Here is a 23,774-nt window from a genome sequence, read left to right on the forward strand (position 1 = left end):
ATTAATCTGGCTGAGAATTGATGACTTCATAACCAAGTGACAAACATAAATGAAATATCATCCTGTATTAAAAGAAGAGCCAGCAGAAACATTGGAGTGAGTTCAGATGGACCACCATTTGACTCTATTCATAACGCCTTTCGGGGGGAATGTTACAAGTGGAGACAGAACGCAGACACAACATCTAAAATAGCTCTTGGCCTTTTAAAAATACATTCAAGAGAAAATACCGCTAGGGAGTAAGAGTCTGAGGATTATGGTAAAAGCCCTTCTGAAAGTGTCTCCCCACTACCACAAACTAGGCTTTGAAGGTATGGATGTGTGCACCAGGGTGGTTGTTCTGCTAAATGTCTATCATCCTTTTCATTCTCTGAGACTATTCTTGGGCTCTCTGTGTATCTCAGCAGTGGGATACCTTATCTCTAAAAAGCAGGGAGCTTGTGCCTTGGAGATCTTAATGCAAGAGAGATGCTGTAATAAGAAGTCTGACCCTCCCACCTCCCTCCATGGCTGGGTTCAATGAGTGCTATGTGACATAAGCTGTACTAGAGCAGAAATTTACTCCTCCAAACAGGGTATGAAGTATGCCAGAACTAAGCTGTGCGCCCTACCAAAATCCAGGCAAGAAAGGGCAGCCAGTTGTTCTAGGGGGCATACACTTGCTGTTTTGAGGATAGTCATAAAAGCATGATCATCGCTTTGCCAGCTTGTCTGCTTCTGAACTCTTCTCTCTTAATTGCTGTGAATATGATTATGACCATGCTGGCTGCACCAAAGAACATGATGTTCTCGTTTGAAAGAAAACCTGTCTCAGTGGCTCGATTCTTAGGAACAAAGACCCTGTTTTGAGAATCCAGATAATGGCTTGGTTTTGTGGGACTTGCTCAGAAAGTCCCCATCCCTCTGCTGCAAGGTGTTTCATTTTATTCTGAGCTGAAGACAAGGGTTTCCTGAGGTAAAGGATTGCTGTAACAGGATGCCCCCTAGGGAGCCATTGAGGACTCTCCAGAGCCAACTGTGGAGAAGACAAAGGAGGCACTAGCTTTTCTAATTTATACTCACCATGAGAAAATGAGGAGGAAAGATTATTTTTGGCTTGAAATATTCTATTGTTTCAAGAAACGAAAGTAATCAAGACTGTGTGCCTTTTGCAAACTTCAAATTGTGTCTCAGGGTCCTCATGTGAAATGAACACTCATAGTAATTTGAAAATTGATGTTCTAATGAGATTGGCTGCATGTGTCCTTTTCACCTAAAAGGATGCACTGTAATAATGTCCCTTTTATGAAGAGGTCAAGTCTATACGAATAGGGTGTCATCTGGTTTACTCCAAATAGAAGGGTAGGATTGCACCCTGGTTGGGCAGAGCGAGTGCCAGAAGTCATGTGACCTGAGGAGATTTGCATGGATGTGTGTGTGAGCAGAAAATATCTCTGGTATTCTTAGTGACTGCTCGCTCAGAAGCTAAAAGGATGGTTTGAAGATGTAGAGCTTTTCCCAAGAGGCGCACAGAATAATAAAATACTCCATGTCTCCGACTGAGGCTCTTATGTCACTGGGAAGGGGACTGTGCCAAGAAGAAATTTTTTGCACGATTTTATCTCACTTTTGTGGCTATGTATGTGATAAATTCAAATGAAGCAAAACCCTGAGCACTGGTTGGTGCTTTGCAAATGATTATTATGGGTGGAAAGGAACAGCAGGAAGCACCTTTGGTGTGGTAATGTACTTTGCTTTGGCAATGGTATCACCTTTGGTATGGTAATGTGCTTCGCTTTGGCAATGGTGTCACCTTTGGTGTGGTAATGTGCTTTGCTTTGGCAATGGTGTCACCTTTGGTGTGGTAATGTGCTTTGCTTTGGCAATGGTGTCACCTTTGGTGTGGTAATGTGCTTTGCTTTGGCAATGGTGTCACCTTTGGTGTGGTAATGTGCTTCGCTTTGGCAATGGTGTCACCTTTGGTGTGGTAATGTGCTTCGCTTTGGCAATGGTGTCACCTTTGGTGTGGTAATGTGCTTTGCTTTGGCAATGGTGTCACCTTTGGTGTGGTAATGTGCTTTGCTTTGGCAATGGTGTCACCTTTGGTGTGGTAATGTGCTTCACTTTGGCAATGGTGTCACCTTTGGTGTGGTAATGTGCTTCACTTTGGCAATGGTGTCACCTTTGGTGTGGTAATGTGCTTCGCTTTGGCAATGGTGTCACCTTTGATGTGGTAATGTGCTTCACTTTGGCAATGGTGTCACCTTTGGTGTGGTAATGCGCTTCGCTTTGGCAATGGTGTCACCTTTGATGTGGTAATGTGCTTCGCTTTGGCAATGGTGTCACCTTTGGTGTGGTAATGTGCTTCGCTTTGGCAATGGTGTCACCTTTGGTTTGGTAATGTGCTTTGCTTTGGCAATGGTGTCACCTTTGGTGTGGTAATGTGCTTTGCTTTGGCAATGGTGTCACCTTTGGTGTGGTAATGTGCTTCGCTTTGGCAATGGTCTCACCTTCGGTGTGGTAATGCGCTTCGCTTTGGCAATGGTGTCACCTTTGGTGTGGTAATGTGCTTCGCTTTGGCAATGGTGTCACCTTTGATGTGGTAATGTGCTTCGCTTTGGCAATGGTGTCACCTTTGGTGTGGTAATGTGCTTCGTTTTGGCAATGGTATCACCTTTGGTTTGGTAATGTGCTTTGCTTTGGCAATGGTGTCACCTTTGGTTTGGTAATGTGCTTTGCTTTGGCAATGGTGTCACCTTTGGTGTGGTAATGTGCTTTGCTTTGGCAATGGTGTCACCTTTGGTGTGGTAATGTACTTTGCTTTGGCAATGGTGTGCAATGGTGTTCTCTTCTACCATCTGAGCTGTCTAAACCATTCTGCGGCCTTCCCCACAAGCCCTTCCTCCAATATACCACTTCTTTCCTTCCTTCCTCCCTCTTTTCTTGGTGCTCACTCTCCTCCTTCTGGGATCATTAGAGTCTAGTGAACGCCGAGATAAGCTGGCTGGATGGTAGTCTGACTCACTGAGCAGCGCAGGAGTGCCCTCAAGGCAGCCATGCTAGCAACCAAGAGAGAGGCTTACTTTCAGCTGCTTGGTCTTCTCCCGCAGTGTATGCCGGTAGATCTGCAGCTGCTCCGCAGCCTCCGGGCCAGGCTGCCGGGCCAAGATGTGCTTCAGTTCCACATACAGCTTCTCCTTCTCCTGGGGGAAGGCATAAACAGGAGCAGAAATTAAACAACCCGCCCAAGCTGGCACCACAGGGCCCCATGGTTCCGGAGCCTTCTAAGCTGCCTGGCAGCTATTACATCCACTGGGTAGCAGTCACATCCGCACCTGTCAAAGTCCTAGGATGCGCCCAGCACTTGGAGTCAAGTGACAAGGAATGAGACAAACAAACAAGATAAAGGTCCTCTCTATCTGGACAGATGATCACAGGGCGGTGTTGGAGGGTCCAGTGACTATTACCAGAGGAGGTGGGTGAAGGTGTGCAAAAACACCATGTGAATGTCCTCTCCAAGCATGAGTGGCCACTTTCCCCATACAAGGAGAGAAGAGACCACAGGCCAAAATTCCATGGTGGAACTGGGTGTGACTTTAAGAGTCCATGGGTTCTGTGAAGGAGTTGTCTCGCAACAGCGAATCAAGGGGACGCGTCAGGAAGAAGAGAGAAGAGCCCAGATCATGGTGTGAGTCTACGCTGTATTGAGAACCAGGTTCTTCAGGCAGTTGGGAGCCAGGAATGAGCATGCCTGGGCTGCCCACAGAAATAATGGAGTAGCAGAAGCAACTTGCAGCAGGGGGACCAGTCCCAGGGCCTCCATACAGACAAAAGACAAGGAAAGATGAATCTCAGAAACAGTAGGGGGAACCCAGGCAGATGGGACGATATCACTGGAGTGGAATCAGTGGGTTTTGCTGAGTGGTCAGGCAGGTGTGGAAGGCAGGAACCCAATGACTTTTGAGTCTCTGGCGTCTGCCCCTGTGGGGGAGGGGAGGAAGGGAAAGCCACAATGATGGAGGGAGCAAAGCAGGCGAGGAGCAGAAGCCCCAAAGGCTAGGCAGACAGAGGCCGAGGTCACTAAGCCTGGGCCACCGGGCATAGAGCTGAGAGCTGAACATGCAGCCCAGAACTGGAAGCGGAAGAGCAAGCAGGACCCCGCGGTGCTCGGCTGCCCACAGCTCTCGTGCGCGCTCGGCTCCCCGCAGTAATTAGCACAGCACGGGTAGGTACTGAAGAGAGTAAGAAAAAGTCCGAAGGGGAACAACTCAAGAGTGCCTCAAGGCAAAACGAAGCAGAGGCTCTAGAGACAGGAGAAATGTAGCCCGCAAGGAGGGAAAGGAAAAGCGGCCGAGGACAAGCTGATTGGCCACCTCCCTCAGGCTGCTTTCAGTGACATATGGGAATCCGAAAGAACACACGCAGAAGACAGTACCTCATGAAGCACGAGGATGTGGGAAGAAAGGAAACAGGAAATGGCCCAGGGATGGATAAAATCCTAGGGAAACTGGGGCAGGCGCCTTTATGGGACTCAGAGAAAGGATTTCCCAGGAATCCGAAGAACGCCAGCTTTTCATAGCTAGACTAGATTCTAATCACTGGTTAGAAAACTGATGGGTTTTTCAGATCTTTACACTAGAAGCATTGCACTTTGAACATAGTGTGTTTCAGTATCACTGTCCCATTTCTAGACCGTCATATGCAGAGGGTCGGGTAAACGCCGCAGGCATTGATAAAGGCTCATGCATGTTCTTCGTCTCTGAGCACTGTGATCTCCTGCAGGTAATTATGCTAAAGGGGAAACCCTGACAAGTACGGAACCTCTTGTGAAATGAAACATCCAGTCAAACAGAAACTGATTTCTACCTAGAGCTATGCAACCTTGGTATTGTCACCCAATATCTATTTTTACCAGAGCACATAAAATCCATTTGTAAAATCGTAAAAATCCATTATCTGGGCACTGTTACTGTTTGTTTCAGGGTTTTCCTTTCCCCTGGCCAAATTTGAGAATTTTTATTATAAAACCATAGCTCAGTCTACAGAGCAGTGCGTGAGGCTTCAGAATGAAGTGAGTGGGATGAAGTGTCTCCGTAAACCCACTCACCAAACAAGGAGCTGCCGCCTTGGTAGGACACCCTTCTAGAAATGATAAGGGAACCGGAAGCCCATATTAAGGAAAACACAGACAAATAGAATTAGAGCGAGGCGATTTTTCTTTGTAGTATAACACCCCCCCCCCCGTCATACTTTCCAATATACTCATCGCAGTAAATGGATACAGCAAGCAGAGAGAACGGTATCAGGAGGTGAGTTTATTTTCTATAGCCTCTTAATGCCGTCTCTGTTGGAAAAATAACACTTCTGACAGGGCTCCAAGATTCAATTTGGAGAGGCTGAGACCTGTGTGGCGAAGCTCATGAAAGTGTTTTGTTCATTTCTCCCGGCTCACCTTGCTTTCTTACAGACACTCGGACGGTTGAAAAGGAAAGAACCTCCGGTGATGAAGAGGGAGCAATCTGGCTCAGGACAGGATGATCTCTTGGCTGAAAAGACCATCTTACTCCAAGAACCATGAACTATTTCCCAAGCGTAATGTCTCAATGACTCATGCTCAGCCGGGAGTCCAGACACAGAGGAGGAAGTTGAGAAGAAGCAGATGCTCTCACCCGGCTTCGGAGGGGGCGTTGCCAAGGTCAGAGGGCGGTACTAATGCCCAAAGCCCCTCCCAAGCAAAGCATTCGGCTGTGCTCCCTAAGAATCACCCTCCCTCTGATGCAGGGGGCTTTCAGACCCAATATTGCATGTGGAGGAGCAGGGAATCTGGCTCAAACTAAGCTACAAAATTCCTAATCAATCAATTAATTACTAATCAATAAGAGTCAAGCAAAAGATAAATCAGACGCAAAGCCACCACAAAATAAATGTGTAGAGTTAAAAAAAAACAAACAACTCAAACCCTCCATCTCGTCTCCACAGCATCTGAGTGGGCCCCACCTGCGTACTAATCTTTGGATGCAGAGTGATTAACACTTTATTCCACCATATCCAGTTTCGTTTCTCAACGTTACAAAATTAAGTATAGTGAATTTGCTCTAAGTCGCTGAGTGTGGGCTGGAAGGAGGCTCAGTGGTTAAGAACACGTACTACTCTAGCCGAAGACCAGGACTCAGCACTCACGTGACTGCTTACAACCAATCACTTCCAAGGAATCTGGTGCCCGCTTCTGAACTCTACCAGGACAGGCATACACATGGGACACCTACATACATGCTGGCAAAACATTCATACACATGATGTTAAAGTAAATCTTAAGAAAGGAAATAGAGGGGCTGGCAAAATGACTCAGTGGTTAAGAGCGCCAATTTTTCTTTCAGAGGTCCTGAGTTCAATTCTAAGCAACCACATGGTAGATTATGGCCAAGGGTAATATGCAGGTATACAAAGCCACAGAGCACTGGAACCTTAGATAGATTGGTAGGTAGGTATGTAGGTAGGTATGTAGGTAGGTAGGTAGGTAGGTAGGTAGGTAGGTAAGTAGGTGGGTAGCTAGGTAGGTAGGTAGGTGGGTGGGTGGGTAGGTAGGTAGGTAGGTGGGTAGGTGGGTAGGTAGGTGGATAGGTAGGTAGGTGGGTGGGTAGGAAGGTAGGTAAGTGGGTAGGTAGGTAGGTGGGTAGGTAGGTAGGTGGGTGGGTAGGTGGGTAGGTGGGTAGGTAGGTGGGTGGGTAGGTAGGTAGGTGGGTAGGTGGATAAGTAGGTGGGTAGGTAGGTAGGTGGGTAGGTAGGTAGGTGGGTAGGTGGGTAAGTAGGTGGGTGGGTAGGTAGGTAGGTAGGTAGGTGGGTAGGTGGGTAAGTGGGTAGGTAGGTGGGTAGGTAGGTAGGTGGGTAGGTGGGTAGGTAGGTAGGTAGGTAGGTGGGTAGGTGGGTAGGCGGGTAAGTGGGTAGGTAGGTGAGTAGGTAGGTAGGTGGGTAGGTGGGTGGGTAGGTGGGTAGGTAGGTGGGTAGGTGGGTAGGTAGGTGGGTAGGTAGGTAGATGGGTAGGTGGGTAGGTGGGTAGGTGGGTAGGTAGGTAGGTAGGTGGGTAGGTGGGTAGGTGGGTAGGTAGGTAGGTGGGTAGGTAGGTGGGTAGGTGGGTAGGTAGGTGGGTAGGTGGGTAGGTGGGTAGGTAGGTGGGTAGATAGGTAGGTAGGTGGGTAGGTGGGTAGGTGGGTAGGTAGGTGGGTAGATAGGTAGGTAGGTGGGTAGGTGGGTAGGTAGGTGGGTAGATAGGTAGGTAGGTGGGTAGGTGGGTAGGTGGGTAGGTAGGTGGGTAGGGGCTGGTGGGTGAGTGGATGGATGGATGAATATAGATAGATGTAAAAACAGGCCAACAGACAGACAGATAGATAATAGAAAAAGAACTGAGCAACTGAACAGCAAGGAGCCCACAGGTATGAAAAAAAGTAATGAGATTTCCATTAAAATCAATTATTCAAAACCAGAGTTCTGAGAATTAAATCACCCAAGATAAGTGGTATATGCATTTGCAGGGGGTGGGAGAAATGTAGAAAGAAACTCAGGTGCTGACACAGAGGGATGCAGGAGTGTGGCTGTGGTAGATAGTGGTGGGATGGGACCCACTGCCAGTGTCGGTTTGTGCTTACAGAGGAAACCCTGACTGGGAGAACCAACGTGAAGTCCAGTCATCATTAACATTCCAGCCATGTGTATCATCCAAATTTGTATTTGGGGAGAACGTGCTGGTAATTTAGATAAATATGGAGCGTTTGATGGATTGACAGTCTTAAGCACGATTGTCTTCCAATTTATTTCTCTCCTAACCCTCTACAAGGTCCAACCAGGCTCTTCAAACATTGTGCAATGGTGTGTATAATAACCCCATTTAGAGACAAAGCATGCAATTCTATTATAAAGAAAATCTATCTTACGCAACAGAGACTCATTAGCTGTCCAATGTATATTGTCTCCATAAGCCAGCAGCGGCAGAACCAGCTGTCTCATAATACATAGACTGTCCCTCTTCATTAAGCCACATCCATTTCTCTTTAAACCGAGTCAATTAATTTGTCACTTGGTTAGCAGCGCCGTATGTCAATGAGATATCATAAGAAAAATCATAAATACTTTATTTCCTCACCAACTAATAGCTGCATCTTTTTAGGTTTGAGTTTCTTATTTATTCAGAGTTTTTATAATTGTGCATCAATACTCAGCAGCATGCTTTAGTCTTTAAGTTATTTTATGAACAGTAAGAATAAAGCTAGTCACACTAAAAGACTGCCTTTCTCTTCGGCTGGGTATATCTTGAGGTTAACCACACGGAGGCCATGCTAAAACTGATGTTCTCTCCCCTGACATTGTATCCCCTCTGTGGGAGAGATCATTGGCATGATCATAAAGTCTCTGGCTGCAAGAGCCTGCGCCAAGGTACAGTGGATATGTTGTCCACATTGTATTGCCGAGATCTGCTAGATGCAGTGTTAAGAAATTACAGAGGCTGGAGGCATGGATGGCTTAGCGGTTCCCAGAACAGGTCTGGTAGCCCATCTGTAATTCCAGCACTGGGAAAGCTGAGACAGGAAATCCGCTGAGTGAGGTGGCTAGCCACACTGTCCTCAGGAAGCCCTAGATTCGGGGGATAGTCCCTGCCTCAGTGAGTTCAGCAGAGGGTGATCTAGAAAGATCATCGACTTTAGCCTATGGTCATCATAGGTATGCCCATACATGCTCACACGCATCTGGGCACACATGAGTCTGTGTACATACATTTCAACATGCATACACATATAGGAACACACACTACATACATACACATGAACAAGAAAAGAATTGGAAAAAAAAAAAAACTAACTCTACTGCTAACTTCAAATAATGTTGCCGTCCCTTGGTGGCAGTCCCTAAGCTCAACTGGAAACTCCAGATAAACAATCACTTAAAACCTCAGGTATTTGTATTTTCTCTGACAATAAATCTAAAATCTGTGTTGTGAGCAGTGTGTCCTAATAAGAGTGAGCTCTGTAGCGGCGACAATTCGAAGGGAGAGGTTGAGTTGCCCACGGGACGCCTTCCCCTCCCCGGCTGTGATTCTATGATCACTGTTTATAGTCTCTGTCTTTTACTTGGCATCTTCGGCTGGAGACAGAAAGTAGTTCGCATTCAGCACGTGCCTCAGCACCTCTTCTTCCCAGGCTCGCCCACTCGAAGCAGTAACTGACGGCGCGGTACTAATTTATTCTGCTTTCATCCCAATCTGTGCTCGGCAAATGCCAGTGCTTCATTCCGCTCAGCCGGGAAGCATCCATTTGCCTGGGTGAGATCTGGGGACACTTGCTGGTGCGCAGGAAGTGGGTAGCCTCCCTCCTGCCTGCAGACACCGCCCTGCCCTACCGGGGCAAAACCCACCCACCCCCCACATGGACTCCTGAATACCAGTCCTCCAAAATGACCGTGCAGTCTCCTCTTTATGCTAGGCTTGCCTGGGTGGATAGGAAATTCAGTGAATTAAGAATTATAACTTTTATAACCACCGCTTCTAAAAACACCTCTTTCACACAATATACAGAAATGTTGATTTTCCTGAATGCCGATAGGCATGCCCTAGGGTCCTAACTCCCACACTTGAACTCTGTGAACTTGGGGTCAGAACTATGACAAAGTTCCCTATATTCCTCACACCTATTATTGTGTTCCAGTTGTGTTTTTTAGGTGCTTGGTAATTTTTTTCCAATTGCAATTACAGTGGCACTTCTCTGTGCCCCCATATTCTATAGTAGTCTTAGACAGAGGAGCAGCTATGTTTGTGCTGATAATCCCACCTGTGCCGTGAGCCTCAGCACTTTGAACTTAATTTTTTTCATTGTGTCTTATTTGTTCATGCTCAGGAAATTAGTTGGTGTGCAGCCTTGATCTCCTCATTAGACGTTTTCAGGGGTTTCTAATAGTTCTGCTCCAGACATATTTTTGAAATTCATATGACTTTTAAATGTATGCAGACTGATTGGCTCCGTCACTACTCAAAGGTGCATGCGCACAGGAATCACATCAGTGGAGATGCAGGAGTAAGTCTTAAGCTGCTTTCCCCAATAAAGTAATGTGTTGGCTTCTTAACAATGTTCTTAAACACAGAAATCCTGATTGCACCCATAATTCTTTTCCAGAATTAAAAGAAAACATACATTTTTGCCTCTTGGCTTAGTTTCAGTTATTTTTCCATCTCCCTCACACCCCATCTATAATTCTTAATAAAATACAAAGTTAGATTTAATTTTTACCCAGATTACTCCCCACCCCTCATATGAAGGCAAGTCCAGAATGCAGCCTAATGTATCTAAAAATGCCTGTTTTCATTAGCAGAAAAAAAATGAATCATAAGCTCTGTAAACTAATTGCATTTCTACATGGCTTTGGAAAAGGAAAAATAATGGTTGTTCTCTTGAGGCAGTCTTGTTTATTGGCTTTATAAGGAAAATGTCAGCAAAACTGAACCCTGGGCCTGTCTTGTTTATGATGTCATGAAGTGGCAAAGGCCCCTGGAGAGAGTGTGAGATGCTAGAACTAGGGACCCAGAGTTCCTCAGCCCATTTGCTCTGAGCAGGAAACTCGGTCTCGGCCCCACATCCAGATGATTAAATACTTTGTGAGGCACCTGAGGGATTTGCGTGCTCTGACCTTCACCGTGTTTGGAACAATAAGAAAATTGCTTCTGACTAAATCAATACAAATCTTCAAACAGGATTATTCTTTTAAAGGGATTTTATTTATAAAATACAAGCAAATGTTTATGAAGTTGTGCTGCACAAGGTGGCTCACCCCCTAGACCATCCTACCCTTAGGTAGCTGAGACTACTGTTCAAGTCACCGTTGAACCTTACTTAGTAATTGTGATGAGGAACTTGCTCCTATTAAATCAGGAGAGTTCTTGAAACCATTAAGGAGACAGATCCAGAGAAATCCAAGTTAAGTGAGTACTTATCTATGTAAGGTTCACACAAAGGAAAGAAAGTCTGAAACTTTAAGAAGGGAGAGGGAACTTACAAAGCCTACCTCTAGCAGAAAGACAGGGCTTCAAATGAGGGAGAAGGGGGCCATTCCACAGTCATAACTCTGACCCATAATTGTTGCTGTCTGAAAAAATTACAGGGATGGAAATGGAGAGGAGCCTGAGAAAAAGAAGGTACAGCGACAGGCTCAAAGTGGGATCCAGCTCAAGGGGAGGCCCCAAGCTCTGACACTATTACTGAGGCTATGGAGTGCTCACAAAAAGGGACCAAGCATGACTGCATTCTGGATGACCCAACAAGCAGCTGAAAGAGTCAGATGCAGACATTTGCACCCAACCAGTGGACAGAAGCAGCTGACCCCTGCTGTTGAATTAGGGAAGGCTGAATGAAGCTGAGGGTGACCCTGTAGGAGGACCAGCAGTCTCAATTAATCTGGATCCCAGGGATCTCTCAAACACCGGACCACCAAACAGGGAAGCATGCACCAGCTGATATGAGGCCCCCCTGCACACATACAGTAGAGGACTGTTGGGTCGGTGTTCATCCAGAGATGACGCATCTAACCCTCAAGAGACTGGAGACCCCAGGGAGTTTAGAGGTCTGGTGGGGTGGGAGGTGGGGACATCCATGTGGAGACATGGGGAGGGGAGGAGGTATGGGATGTGGAACAGTTGCAGAGTGGGCAGGGGTGGGGGTGGGGAATAAAATATGGAATGTATAAAAATAATTAATAAAAGAAATATAAAAAAAGAAAAAGAAGTTTACCGTCCGGTAAAGGGAAAGCAAAGAGCTCATTATAAAGATTAAAGTCTGCCAGGTCCCCAAAGGCATGGAAGGTATAATGTACAGAGCATGGGCGGCCTCAGCAGCAGAGATGGCGTCCAGTTGGTGGGCCACAGCAGAGGCACCAGGTATATCTTGTGGATCAGTAACCATAATAACAGCAGTCGGAGGAATAATATTTGCATCTGTGGGCCAGAAAACATCTTTGCTGTCAAAGGAAAGATTCTATCGAAGGAACAGCCCTTGAAGTCTGTCCACTTGAAATCTGTCCATGGTCTCCTAGGGATCGGGCTTCTCAAGTGTACCCAGAAGGCATGCAGGTATCTGACACAGAGAAGGTGGTGATTGTTAATGCTCCGGTTAGACTGAGGCCATCCAAGCTCACCATCCTGCACAAATAGTGCCCACAGTTCTTCTTCATAAGGCACTCTGGTTGCTTGGCTGGTTGGTTGGTTGCTTGCTTGCTTGCTTGCTTGATTTTTGATGGTAAGACAGTACCTCGTGGGCACGGTGCCTCCTCTTTGGCAATTTTGCTGTTATAAAGCTTGGCATTATTGAGACTAGATAACTGTATCCCAATCCTCATAGCTGGACCATTGGGTTCCGAACACGAAGTGGGGGTTATAGAATCAAAAAGGATTCCTAGATGAGGGTCAGATTGCCAAGGCTAGAACAGATCTCTGCCCCAGTAACGTGGAATCTTTTTAATAGTTCTCGGTCTTCCGGAGTGGGTGATGTTTTGGCAGACTCATCTCAGTGTTTGGTGGGGAGGCTTTCATATGTTCAGGTTGCTGGCGGCAATGGACGGTTACTGGGAGGCCGTGCCTCAGCCTTCTTTGGGGCTGAGGTCCCTGCTTGTGCTTCAGGAGGTCCTGCCCCCACACACGCACTGGCTGCGCTGAGGGAACACCGTGGGCTTTTAGAAAGAAGGCATAAAGTGAGGCCAGAAAGATGGCCAGGGACAGAGGGAAATCTGAAAGTGAGGGACATGGGGTGTCTTTGATCATGTGGGTTGTGTTTTAGTTCGACCTAAGTGATGGTTTAAAATATTTCCCTTGGGTGCTGTAGGGATGGCTCTGAGGTCAAGAGCACTTGCTTTTCCAGATCCCAGCAGCTCCCATGATAAACAGCTCACAACTGAGTGTAATTCCAATTCTAGGAGATCCAACACTCTCTTCTGGCCTCTAAGGACACACATACACACTCACACAAACATATATACAAAAAAACACAAACACATACATTCTCTCTCACACACACACACAAATGCATATACACACATGCAAACATAAACACACACATACAAACACACACAAACATACATGCAAAAAACACATACAAACACATACATTCTCTCTCTCTCTCTCTCTCTCTCTCTCTCTCTCTCTCTCTCTCAAATAAGCCCTTCAAAGTCACACTGGAATTGTGATACTTTTTACTTTACTTTTTTTTAATGGAATAAAACTAGTATTTGAAGATCTGCACTGAAATCATCCCCTTAGGGGATTCAGCACAGACAGACAAGAAGTATCTAAAGGGGAAAGAATTTGTTTAAAACAGTAAGTCACTTACCCATTTGGAGGAAACAAAACTGAAACTAAAGAATGTATATGCCCACCGGCTTCTGTTTTACTTTACAAATATGTTTTCAAAGAATCTACTGAAATGAATTTAAAAACCCTGTCATGTAGAAGAGAAATGTTTTTTGTAGCGAGAATCTCTTATAAGCATCACGTCTTGATAAAAATGACCAATGAAATGAGGCAGGAAGTGGGACACTGGAGAGAGAGGATTCTGGGAAATGGTGAGTGGTGCAGGAGCCGGACCGCTGAGGAGATGGGTGTAAACCAGCAGGTAGATGAACTCAGGACAGACTAAGACGGAATTGACCCTGGACTTGGACGCAGGAAGCTGAGGAACCCTCACTACCCATGTGGTAGACATCAGAATGGTTTGAAAGGGTTAAATAAGTCACGAATCGAGGCTTTCAAACACATAAGGCAAGCACCTGCTGCGGCACCACAGCCTGGCCATCTTTTGTACGCCTTTATGTTGAGACATCATCTCACTAATGTGCCCAGGAAGGCCTTAAATTCCAGATCCAAATGCCTCCACCACCTAAGTTCCTGGGACTCAGGTCTGTGCCACAAATCTTAGCCTTAAAAATAATTGTTGATGAGACTTGTTTTCCCTGTAAAAATTGAACTAAAATTTATTTTAAAAACTGTCTCGTGACAATTTGTATTGAATTTTTAGCAATGTAGACTTGGAACAAGTAAGACAATTACTAATAGTTACAATAATGCACATACACACATGCAAACATATACACACATAGCGTAGTTATTATGAGCAATGAAGTCATCAGATTTGTGTTATTTTAAGCTACTAGATATTTGTAGCAATTTCCAATGTATCTATAGATAACTAAAATGAACATCTTAACTTTTATCCCCCAAAATAATACCTTAATGTGGGCCTAGATTTCATTTCCCCAAGTATAAAACAATGTTGAACATTTTTTCAAGCGTATTCTCCATCTTTCTCTCCTCCTCCTCCTCCTTCTCGCCTTACAGTAGTAGACAGGAGAACTGTAGCTATCTCTAGGGACACACAGGTGACTCTGTCCTCAATTATAGGCAATAGGACGCCACTGAGAACTGTCTCTTCAGGTGCCATTTCTCTCTTCTAGTGTAGACTAGCTTTTCGCTTATTGATTTGTAATTGTTTATATATTCTGGAGATATAAATTTTATGCCCTAACTTTCTTTATGATTTCCCTGAAGGAACAGACGGTCTTAATTTTACTGTAGTAAGATTTAGCTATAATTTCTTTTATGGTTAATGCTCTTTGTGTTTCATTTAAGCACTCTGGCTGAGTGTTTTTAAAAGATTTCTTTCAGTAGAAATATGCAAAGGCTTCATTAATTTCTTGCAAATCTCTTTACACCTCTTGGATCTTTTAACATTACCTTCCATCTGCACGTCTGCCTGTTTAACTTGTTCTCTTCCAACCAGATTCTGCTTTGTCACTGACTTTGAATATGATTCCAACATTTTCCTGGTGCCACCTCTGTTGGCATCGTGGCTCTTGACATCTGTTGTAAAGGTTATAATTTCACCTTACAAATGCCTTGCACTGTATTTTCATTGTACTGTTGGATTTCAATGTGGGTGGATAATTCCACTGAACAGATACTAGTGCTGTCAACATAAGCCACTGATGCAGAGAGACACAGGTAAGCAGGGACCACGCTAACAGAAAGCTTCTTCATGACTGCCTGCAAGTCATGGCATGCCCAATTCCCTAAACAATATCATAATTTGGGAAAACAAAGCATACTAGGGTGGAGAAAGTAAGAGAAGCAATTCACGCCTCACACTGAAGCGGTACTGTAGACATGGCAGGCACAGTACATACTCGGGTGTGTGCTAGTGCACGAACTGGACACTGTGTCCCAGCTAAGGAGGTTGGAGCTCAGATTGTCACTGCCTTTCCCAAGTGAAGCTGTTGAGGGGCAGAGCCAAGCCTGTAACTGACTGAGTGGAGCGGTTTGGACTGGGTTGAGAATGTTTATTCTCCTTGTTCTCGGCCACTACACGAAAAAGAACAATGCAGGGCAAGGCACAGGGGTGAGAATGTGACACTGTAAGAGCCTCCAAAAAGCATCCAAGGTGGCTCGAGGCAGCGGGTGTGCAAGAAGGGCTCTAACAGCTTGCTAGACTAGGCAGGAGGAACGCATGTGTCTCTAAGGACACCAGATGAGTCTGTCTCTAATTCCAGGCAATAGTAAGCTATGGGAGTTTCTTGGAGTTTAATATTACCATCATGTTAATGGCATGATATATTATCTAGGTACCCTAATGAGTTGTTTATATCATGAAATGTATATAAATCAGAGCATTTTAAAGAGAGATTAAAATGCATATACATCCAGATGTTTTTGTATTTTCTTCTAACACAGAGTAGGTTGTCCTAGGTGTTCCCAGACCACAGAGAGGATCTGAATGAAGGCAACGCCCAGTGACGTGACAGCAGACAGAACAGAGCCAAAAGTTGGAGACAGATGCAAGGGTCTGTGTAAATGGTACCGAAGCAGTCAGCACCTGACTGGAATGGAAGAGGATCTCAGAGTCAAAGCTGCCTTCACATTTCAACCTATGGATCTTAGAAGAAGCTACCACCCCATAAACGCTCACAGCAGTGCCAAGAAGAAGAGGCTGCCCTGGATGAAAGAACCAATAGGACATCCTTTCGTCATGCAAGTGCTAAGGAATCTAAGTCCGGGGTCAGAAGAATCTAGAAAAATCATCTTGACTTTCACCCTCATGAAGGTGCTACCTCAACCCTTCACACGTAATGAGATCTCTGCAAACAGAAGCAGTATTGGAGAATGTGACCTGGATAGTGGTTACCCCTGGGGGAATAGGAACGAGATGGAACAGAAAGCAAAGGAGGAAGAAAAGGGAAGAGTTAGCTGGGGAGGGCATGCACACACTCCTCTATTCGCTGGCACTCTTACACACACACACACACACACATACACACACACTTGTTCTGAGCCTGACACTGGGCAGCATGCCAGCATTGTTGTCTCTGCAGCCATAGCTACCCTCCAAGTCACCAGATACCATTAACTAAGCAACTGCTACAGGCCAGTCCCATGTTGCCTTTTACAAATAGTATCCATCTCTTTCAAAGAGTCTACAGTTCACTAGCCTCACCTCACTGATAAGAAGCTATGTCCTGAAGATCACTCGTCCTAAGGCTGTGAAGGGAACTAACTAACCCAGTTAGTGCCCAGAGACCGTGTTCCTTCCTGTGATTCAAGGAATTTAGAGTCTAATGGAGGAGAAAGACAAATGATTCCAGAGTACATTGTGATAAGGGGAGTTCTTGACAATAATAAAATGACCTTAAAATCAGAGAAGGGACATTTCTAAACAGAAAAAGGCCCCAGGAGCTCCATCACCCATAATACGCCATCACTTTCCAAGAGCACACAAGAGTCCACTTCAAAGATCCCCTGGCTGGGCCCACACATCGCTTTTCCTCTGAATCAATCTCTCTAACGCTTGGTTTGGGTACTTTGTACAGGAGTAAGATAATCCAGGTTGCACGTGCATTGTTGGGTTTCCAGAGAGAGATAGTCAAGGGATCTGTTTCATTCAAACTCAGATTCTTTGGCCCTAAAAGAAATGCATTCCTCTTGGCCCTGCCTAAGTTCTCTACACTGGGAGTATACCTCCAGGCCTCGTACATTCTTCTCTTAAGTCTGGAGTCAAGGGTCAGCCGGGACGGTAAACTCCAGCTTCCTCTCTCTAAGATGCTCCTAAAGTAGGAAACAGGATAGAAACTCTAGAATCATAGTTAATTTGACCTCTGATACAAACGATCCCCTAGGGACCAATAAAAGACAAGCTGATACCAATTACTTTAAAATGGTGATTGTGATAAGAGCTAAGCTGTATTGATCACTGGCCATAAGCTCAGGAGAAAGCACTTCCTGCACGTTATCCATGTGAGCCTCTCACATCAACTTGGTCATTGAGAGAACCAGATTTCACTGAGACTAAGTCATGTGTCCAAGACTACATGTCTATAAACTACAAAGTGAAGACCTGAACCCAGGACACCGCTTCGACTTGGAGAACAGAAGAGTTCCTGGGAATTGAACCCAGAACATTGTATTTGCTAGGCAAGTACTCTATACTGAGCTACTACAGTATCAAACTCTAGAGATATTGCTATCCTGAAATGGGGCCTTAACTCCATTGCTCCTGGAGCTCACTTTCAAACATAAACAAGCCTTGAACCTGTCATCCCCCTGCCTCAAGCTCCCACGTTGCTGGTATTACAGGCTTGTACCACCATCTTTCCTTTGTGATTTTTGCCCTTTTATGCTATTTGGACCTCTTCCTATTCCTAGAGAAAAGTTCATCTATCATACAAGGACACCTACCCAGGAATGCCCACTGAAATTTTTTACAGTCATGAAAACTGAAAAGAAAATGTACTAAACTAAATCACATCACTTAAAAAGATGGATTTAGTAGAGATATACAATGAAATTATCTACAGCTCGAAGCGTATTCATATAGATAGATCACAGAAATATAATGTGGAATGGGTATGAAAGGAAATGAATAATAATGGGTGTCATATAATACCATGTGCAGATATAAAATACATCAAGTAATCCTATCTATTGCTGGTAGGTACATCCATTTGCAGTAAACGTACCAAAATATATAGAAGGATCACCCATCAAATTCACGATAGCCGTTGTCTGTAGGAAAGGCAGGGGGAAATGAGGTTTTGAAAGAGAGATAAAGAAGTCTTCACCTGATTTTGAAAAATCTATTCAATATTTAAAATCAGAAGCAAGTATGACCCAATGTTAACATTTGACACTTGGGGCCAGGCATGGTGGCACACACCTTTAATCTTAGCACTCAAGAGGAAAAGGCAGGCAGATGTCTGTGAGTCTGAGGCCACTTGATCTACTTTGAGAGTTCTAGGCCAGCTAGGAGGTGAGACCAACCCTGTCTCAAGAAAACAAAAATGTTAGGGGATTGTAGAGATGCTCCACATTCATTGAGCTCACTGGTTTGCAAATGATCTGAGTTAAATTCTCAGCACTCTTAGTAACATGCCACAACTGCTTAGGACTCTAGCTCCAGGAGGATCCAACACCACAGCCTTGAAATGTTCCTGCATTCACACACACATACCCACATCCAGACACACACATGCAAAAAATTTAAAATAATAAAAAGAAAATATTTTTTTTAATTTGCCAGTTGGAATGAATGAAAGGTGTGTGCGTGTGTTGTGCTCATCTGTACTTACACTGTATCTCAAGCGAAAACAAAACAAATGCACACATGCACACACACATGTACACAGAGAGAGAATCTCTAATACCAGGATTACATACAATTTCACTTGTGTTTTATTCTAGAACCTTTGTGATATTTCTCAAACTTTTGTTTGTGTATACAGAAGGAACCTAACCTAACTTTTTCAATCATAAATGCCTAACACTGTCTATCAGTCTGTGTTTCTATATTATACTGTAGTTGTTGGCTTACAGCCCCTTCATGTCCAGTAGATTTTCTCAGGCCAAATTAAGGGCCATTTTGTGCTTTTTACATTGTACAATAAGCACATGACCATTCTTGTTGTTTGTTAAATAAGTGACTACATGAAGTGGCCAGATGGATGGATGGATGGATGGATGGATGGATGGATGGATGGATGGATATGTAAATGGATGGATGGATGGATGGATGGATATATAAATGGATGGATGGATGGATATGTAAATGGATGGATGGATGGATATGTAAATGGATGGATGGATGGATGGATGGATGGATATATAAATGGATGGATGGATGGATATATAAATGGATGGATGGATGGATATGTAAATGGATGGATGGATGGATGGATGGATGGATGGATGGATGGATGGATATATAAATGGATGGATGGATGGATGGATATGTAAATGGATGGATGGATAGGTAGATGGATAGATGGATGTGTGGGTGGATGTGTAGATGGAGAATAGACAGGTGAACAGTGTAGTTTCTTTACTTATTATTATGAAATAACCTGACAAAAGCAACTTAAGAGAGAAAATGTTTAATATGTCTCAAAGTTCCTGATTATAGACTATCAACAAGAGAATATTACAGGGGCAGAAGCTTCAGAGAGCTGGTCACATCTTATCCTGGTTAGATTCTGACAATTTGATACAAACTAGAGTCACCTGGGAATAGGGAACCTTGACTAAGGACTTGCATCTATAAGAATAATTCATGAGTATTCTGGAGCACACTGTCTTGATTGCTAATTGCTGAAGGAAGAAGATTCAGGCTGTAAGTGGTGCCACATCTACGCATGTGATCTTTGTTGCATAGGAAAGATACCTGAGGCTGGATATGTTAGCACATTTTTTTAATCCCAGCATCCCAGAGGAGAAGGCAGTGGGATCACTGTGAGTTCCTGACCTGCCTAATCTATATAGCAAGTTCCAAGACAGCCAGGACTACACAAAGAGATCCTATCTCAGAGAGAGAAGGAGAGAAGGAGGAATGGGAAAGAGACAGACAGACAGAGAGAGAGAGAGAGAGAGAGAGAGAGAGAGAGAGAGAGAGAGAGAGAGACTGAATGTAAGCCAATGAACAGCTTCCTCTCATGTTGTCCTGCTTCCATTCCTGCCTCCAGGTTCCAGGCTTGAGTTCCTACCTTGGCTTCCTGAAGCGATGGGTCTGTAAGCCAAACAAATCTTTTCTTTCCAACCCCCCAAGTCAGTCGCATTTTGTCAATGTTTTGTCACAGCAACAGAAAACAAACTAGGATACATCACATCCATAACCAGGAACAGAGGAACGCATGTGTGCTAATCAGCTCCTTTTCTCCATGAATGGTACAAGACCCAGGCAGGGGATGGCGCTGCCCGGGGTGTGTCATTTTCCTACCTCTGCCAGCATACAATAACACCACGGGCATGCTCAGAGGTTCATCCTCTAGATAATTCTAGATGCTATCAAGTTGGCAAGTAAGACTTGCCATCACTGGGGGATGGATGGATGGATGGATGGATGGATGGATGGATGGATGGATAGATGGATGGATGGATGGATGGATGGATGGATGGATAGATGGATATGTAAATGGATGGATGGATGGATGGATGGATGGATGGATGGATGGATGGATGGGTGATTCCACTATATGAATAAACAACTCTCTGAAGTCCTGTGAAGAACCTCATTGAGATTACATCAAACAATCTTGGGAAATCAGAAAGAACTTATAGCCAAGATGATGTGTAATTAATGTCCAAAAAAACAGAACCATGCTAGCTGGTGTGACAGTCACTAGCCACTTGTAGTTATCAAGCGTTTCAATTGTTCATAGTCTGAACCGATATTCATTGTAAGTTTTAATATACATCAGATGCTACACACTTTCTGCTCTGTTGCTATGGTACCAGAAAATGATGTAAAATAACATGTTGGTAACTCAAAGTTCATTTCATGTTGAAGTGGTATTAGTTTGAATAAATTGAGTTAATCAATATACATTATCAAAGTCAGTTTCACCCTGCTCTTTCCACACTTTCTCGTTGTGGGTGCCAGGATATTTAACATCCTGGAAAGGGCTCACACTATAAATTTATTGGATAGCTCTGAAATTGAGCAACAATATTGCCTCACATCTAAAATTATAGAAGAAACCTATCCAGTTTTCACATGTGCCTAATTTGAATGCAAACCAGCCCCCTCTTTATATAAATAATGGCACGGAAACTAGATGAAAAAGTATGAGGTCATTATGCCGCACAGCCGACAACTTGGGAAATTAGACCTTGTGCAAATTGTTCCATAAAGCACTTAATAAAATTTTAGGGAAGTGGAAAATTGTGTATTAAGTTCTGTAATGCAAAGTAGATTTGTTTCCAAAAGAACAGCATAAGGAGGAGGGAGCATAGAAAACAGCCACAGAGGAGGGCGGCTTTTGTGCTCGGGCTACTGGAGCCCACGGACGGATTATCCCTGCAGCTCGTGTGATTTACGCCGGCCTGGAGTTACGCAGTGCAAGCCCTAGACACTAAGAGCCACCCAACCCGATGGCAGAGCTATCGTGGGCAAAGACTAACAAATGTCTCGGCAATGTCAACGGGATGCCCGATCCACCTACTTAAAACTCCACCTCCACTCTTAATACATCTGCTCCCACACTCCCAACTTCAAATGTCCTGCAAACCTCCCTTCAGAGGCTGCCCCTCCCTGTTCCCGTGTACCTTGAAAGCCAGGAGAACTGCGCTAGCCTGGCTAGACCCTTCTTGAGCCGAGCAGGGAAGCTAGTCTGGAGCGCAGAGTCCTGGCCCTCTCCTGCTGAGGGGACCAAAGGCTGTGCTTTATCGTCTGGCGCCCTGTGTAGTCGGCCAAAGCTGGAACCTGGAGTGGGACAGTGAAGTGACTGGGTATGATCATAACCTTGGGGTCAACGCAGGAAGCTCAAAAGCTCACGAAATGAGAGGGACGCATGACGTCTAGATGTACCCGAGTCATTTCTGACCTAGGAGCAATTCAAGCTGTTTCAGACCTGGTGGAATGAAAAAGACTTCACAAGTCAGGGAGTGATAGGTGTATTAGATATCAAAGAGGGATGGAGGCTTTTCCCATATGGGTGCCATTTGGACACATCGATTTCACGGGCGATGCTCATCGAGACCTCTTAAATAGCAAAGACATTGGGCTAAGCAGTTCTGGGGGATTGGGGCTGCTGTGCTCCGGGAGGCTACAGCGTATATTTTTATTATTTTTGCTTTTATCTGGTGGACAAATTTATTACCTCTCCAGTTCCCTAGCCAGCTGGATACCAATGTCATTAATTTGAGAGTCCGCTCAGCAATGCTCCTTAGCACTCCGTGCCCCTCTGGACACTGTTGCCTGCCCCACCTCCTCTGCTTACTGTGTTTGTTGAGACACACAAACCATGCCCAGTGAGTTTGTCTCCCCCTCCACTCAGTCCATTAACCTCCTGGCTCTGTTGTTCTGTTTCCTTTTCCTCGGTTCCATGGAGGAATCCTTCCCAGTGCCCCGTGTAACACTCAACCCTCTCATGCTGTAGGCATACCACAGTGCCACCTGTGCATGTGTTTGTGTGTGTGTGTGTGCGTGTTTGTGTGTGTTTGTGTGTGTGTGTGCATGTTTGTGCGTGTTTGTGTGTGTCTATGTACACATGTGGGTATATGTGCACATATGTGCATGTGCCTGTGATTGTGAACCAGGGACTGTGAATGTCAGGTGTCTTCCTCCGTCACTCGTGACTTTATTCTTGGAGACAGGGTAAACCTGATCTCACCAATTCTAGAAGACCAGCTGGCTAGCAAGGACCCACAGATCCTTCTGTCTTCACAGCCAACTTTACAGTCAAGTGCTAGAGCACAGGCGTGTATCTCCATAACTGTCTTTTTAACGTGAGTACTGGGGCTGCAAGCTCTGTTCCTCAAGCTCGCACAGCGGGCACTTTACTGACGGGGCCATCTCTTCTCCAGCTTGTGCTTCCTTCTGTCTCCACTGGGTGTATTTATTGTACCTGGTGCTGTGCTACACAAGGACATTTTCATGCAAGTATAGACTGGACACTGGGCATGGCTTATTCTGTATCGCTCTTCACCTCAGCTTCCAAGACATCACATCTGTGGTGTTTATGTTTTTAAGATTTGCCTTGGATTCTTTCTTTCATACCTGCGTAGCTAGTACAAGGTAACAAAGAAACAGAAGTCCCCTTTCCCCAACTTTGTTTCCCTTCTGAGCCCCTGCCAGCAAAGCTTCTATACCCAATTCTCATCTATAACTGGGCTCTACAAGGCCACCTGTGGTGACCTTGTGGTCACACCCTGCCTCAGTTCCGTTCATTGGCCACTTCCTGACAGAGATGAGACGCTGGCTTCTTGGAATCTTCCCTTCTTCCCCCAGCCCTGCCCTTTGTGGCGTTGCCTTCTAACGCTTCGTTGCAAACTCAGGAGCCTCCCATGAAAGACCCAGCAAGTTCCCAAAGACCTTTACCCTCCTGTCTCCTAAGATAAAGGATGCTGGGCAGGTTGATCTCAGCAAGGGGTATTATACAAAGGTAGCTACAGGATACGGAGAGTCTACGTGTGCCCATGTGCACTGCAGAGGAAGTGCCATCCTCAAAAGAGTCCGGTGGTGCCCTCAGCCACACTGCCTGCTCCCACCCGGAGTCGCCATTACAGGTCGATACAAAGTTTCTGTAACCTCCAGTGCTGCCCGTGGGCATGTATGTCACCCTCTGTCTCTGTAAACCACCGAGGGCCACAAGACAGGGTCCACCCTTCTTGAACCACCTAGGCCCAGCTTCCTCTCCCTGTTTCTACCCCACAGCTTCTGCCTCGTTAGAAAAGCTCAACATCAAGGTCTGACCTAAATAAGGACTCACAGACAGCAAGCCAGGCATTCCCGAGA

General features: G+C 45.1%; 1 protein-coding gene across 1 annotated transcript in view; it reads right to left on the bottom strand.

Annotated features, from left to right (window-relative positions):
• Cfap58 (cilia and flagella associated protein 58) overlaps positions 1-23,774 on the bottom strand; it is a 101,669-nt gene that overhangs the window by 6,107 nt on the left and 71,788 nt on the right. Inside the window, exon 16 of the mRNA XM_052182080.1 lies at positions 3,063-3,182. Coding sequence (XP_052038040.1) covers positions 3,063-3,182 — 120 coding nt within the window. The remainder of the gene's footprint in view (positions 1-3,062; positions 3,183-23,774) is intronic.

This window comes from Apodemus sylvaticus, chromosome 1 (genome assembly GCF_947179515.1).
Source record: "Apodemus sylvaticus chromosome 1, mApoSyl1.1, whole genome shotgun sequence".
Taxonomy (NCBI): domain Eukaryota; kingdom Metazoa; phylum Chordata; class Mammalia; order Rodentia; family Muridae; genus Apodemus; species Apodemus sylvaticus.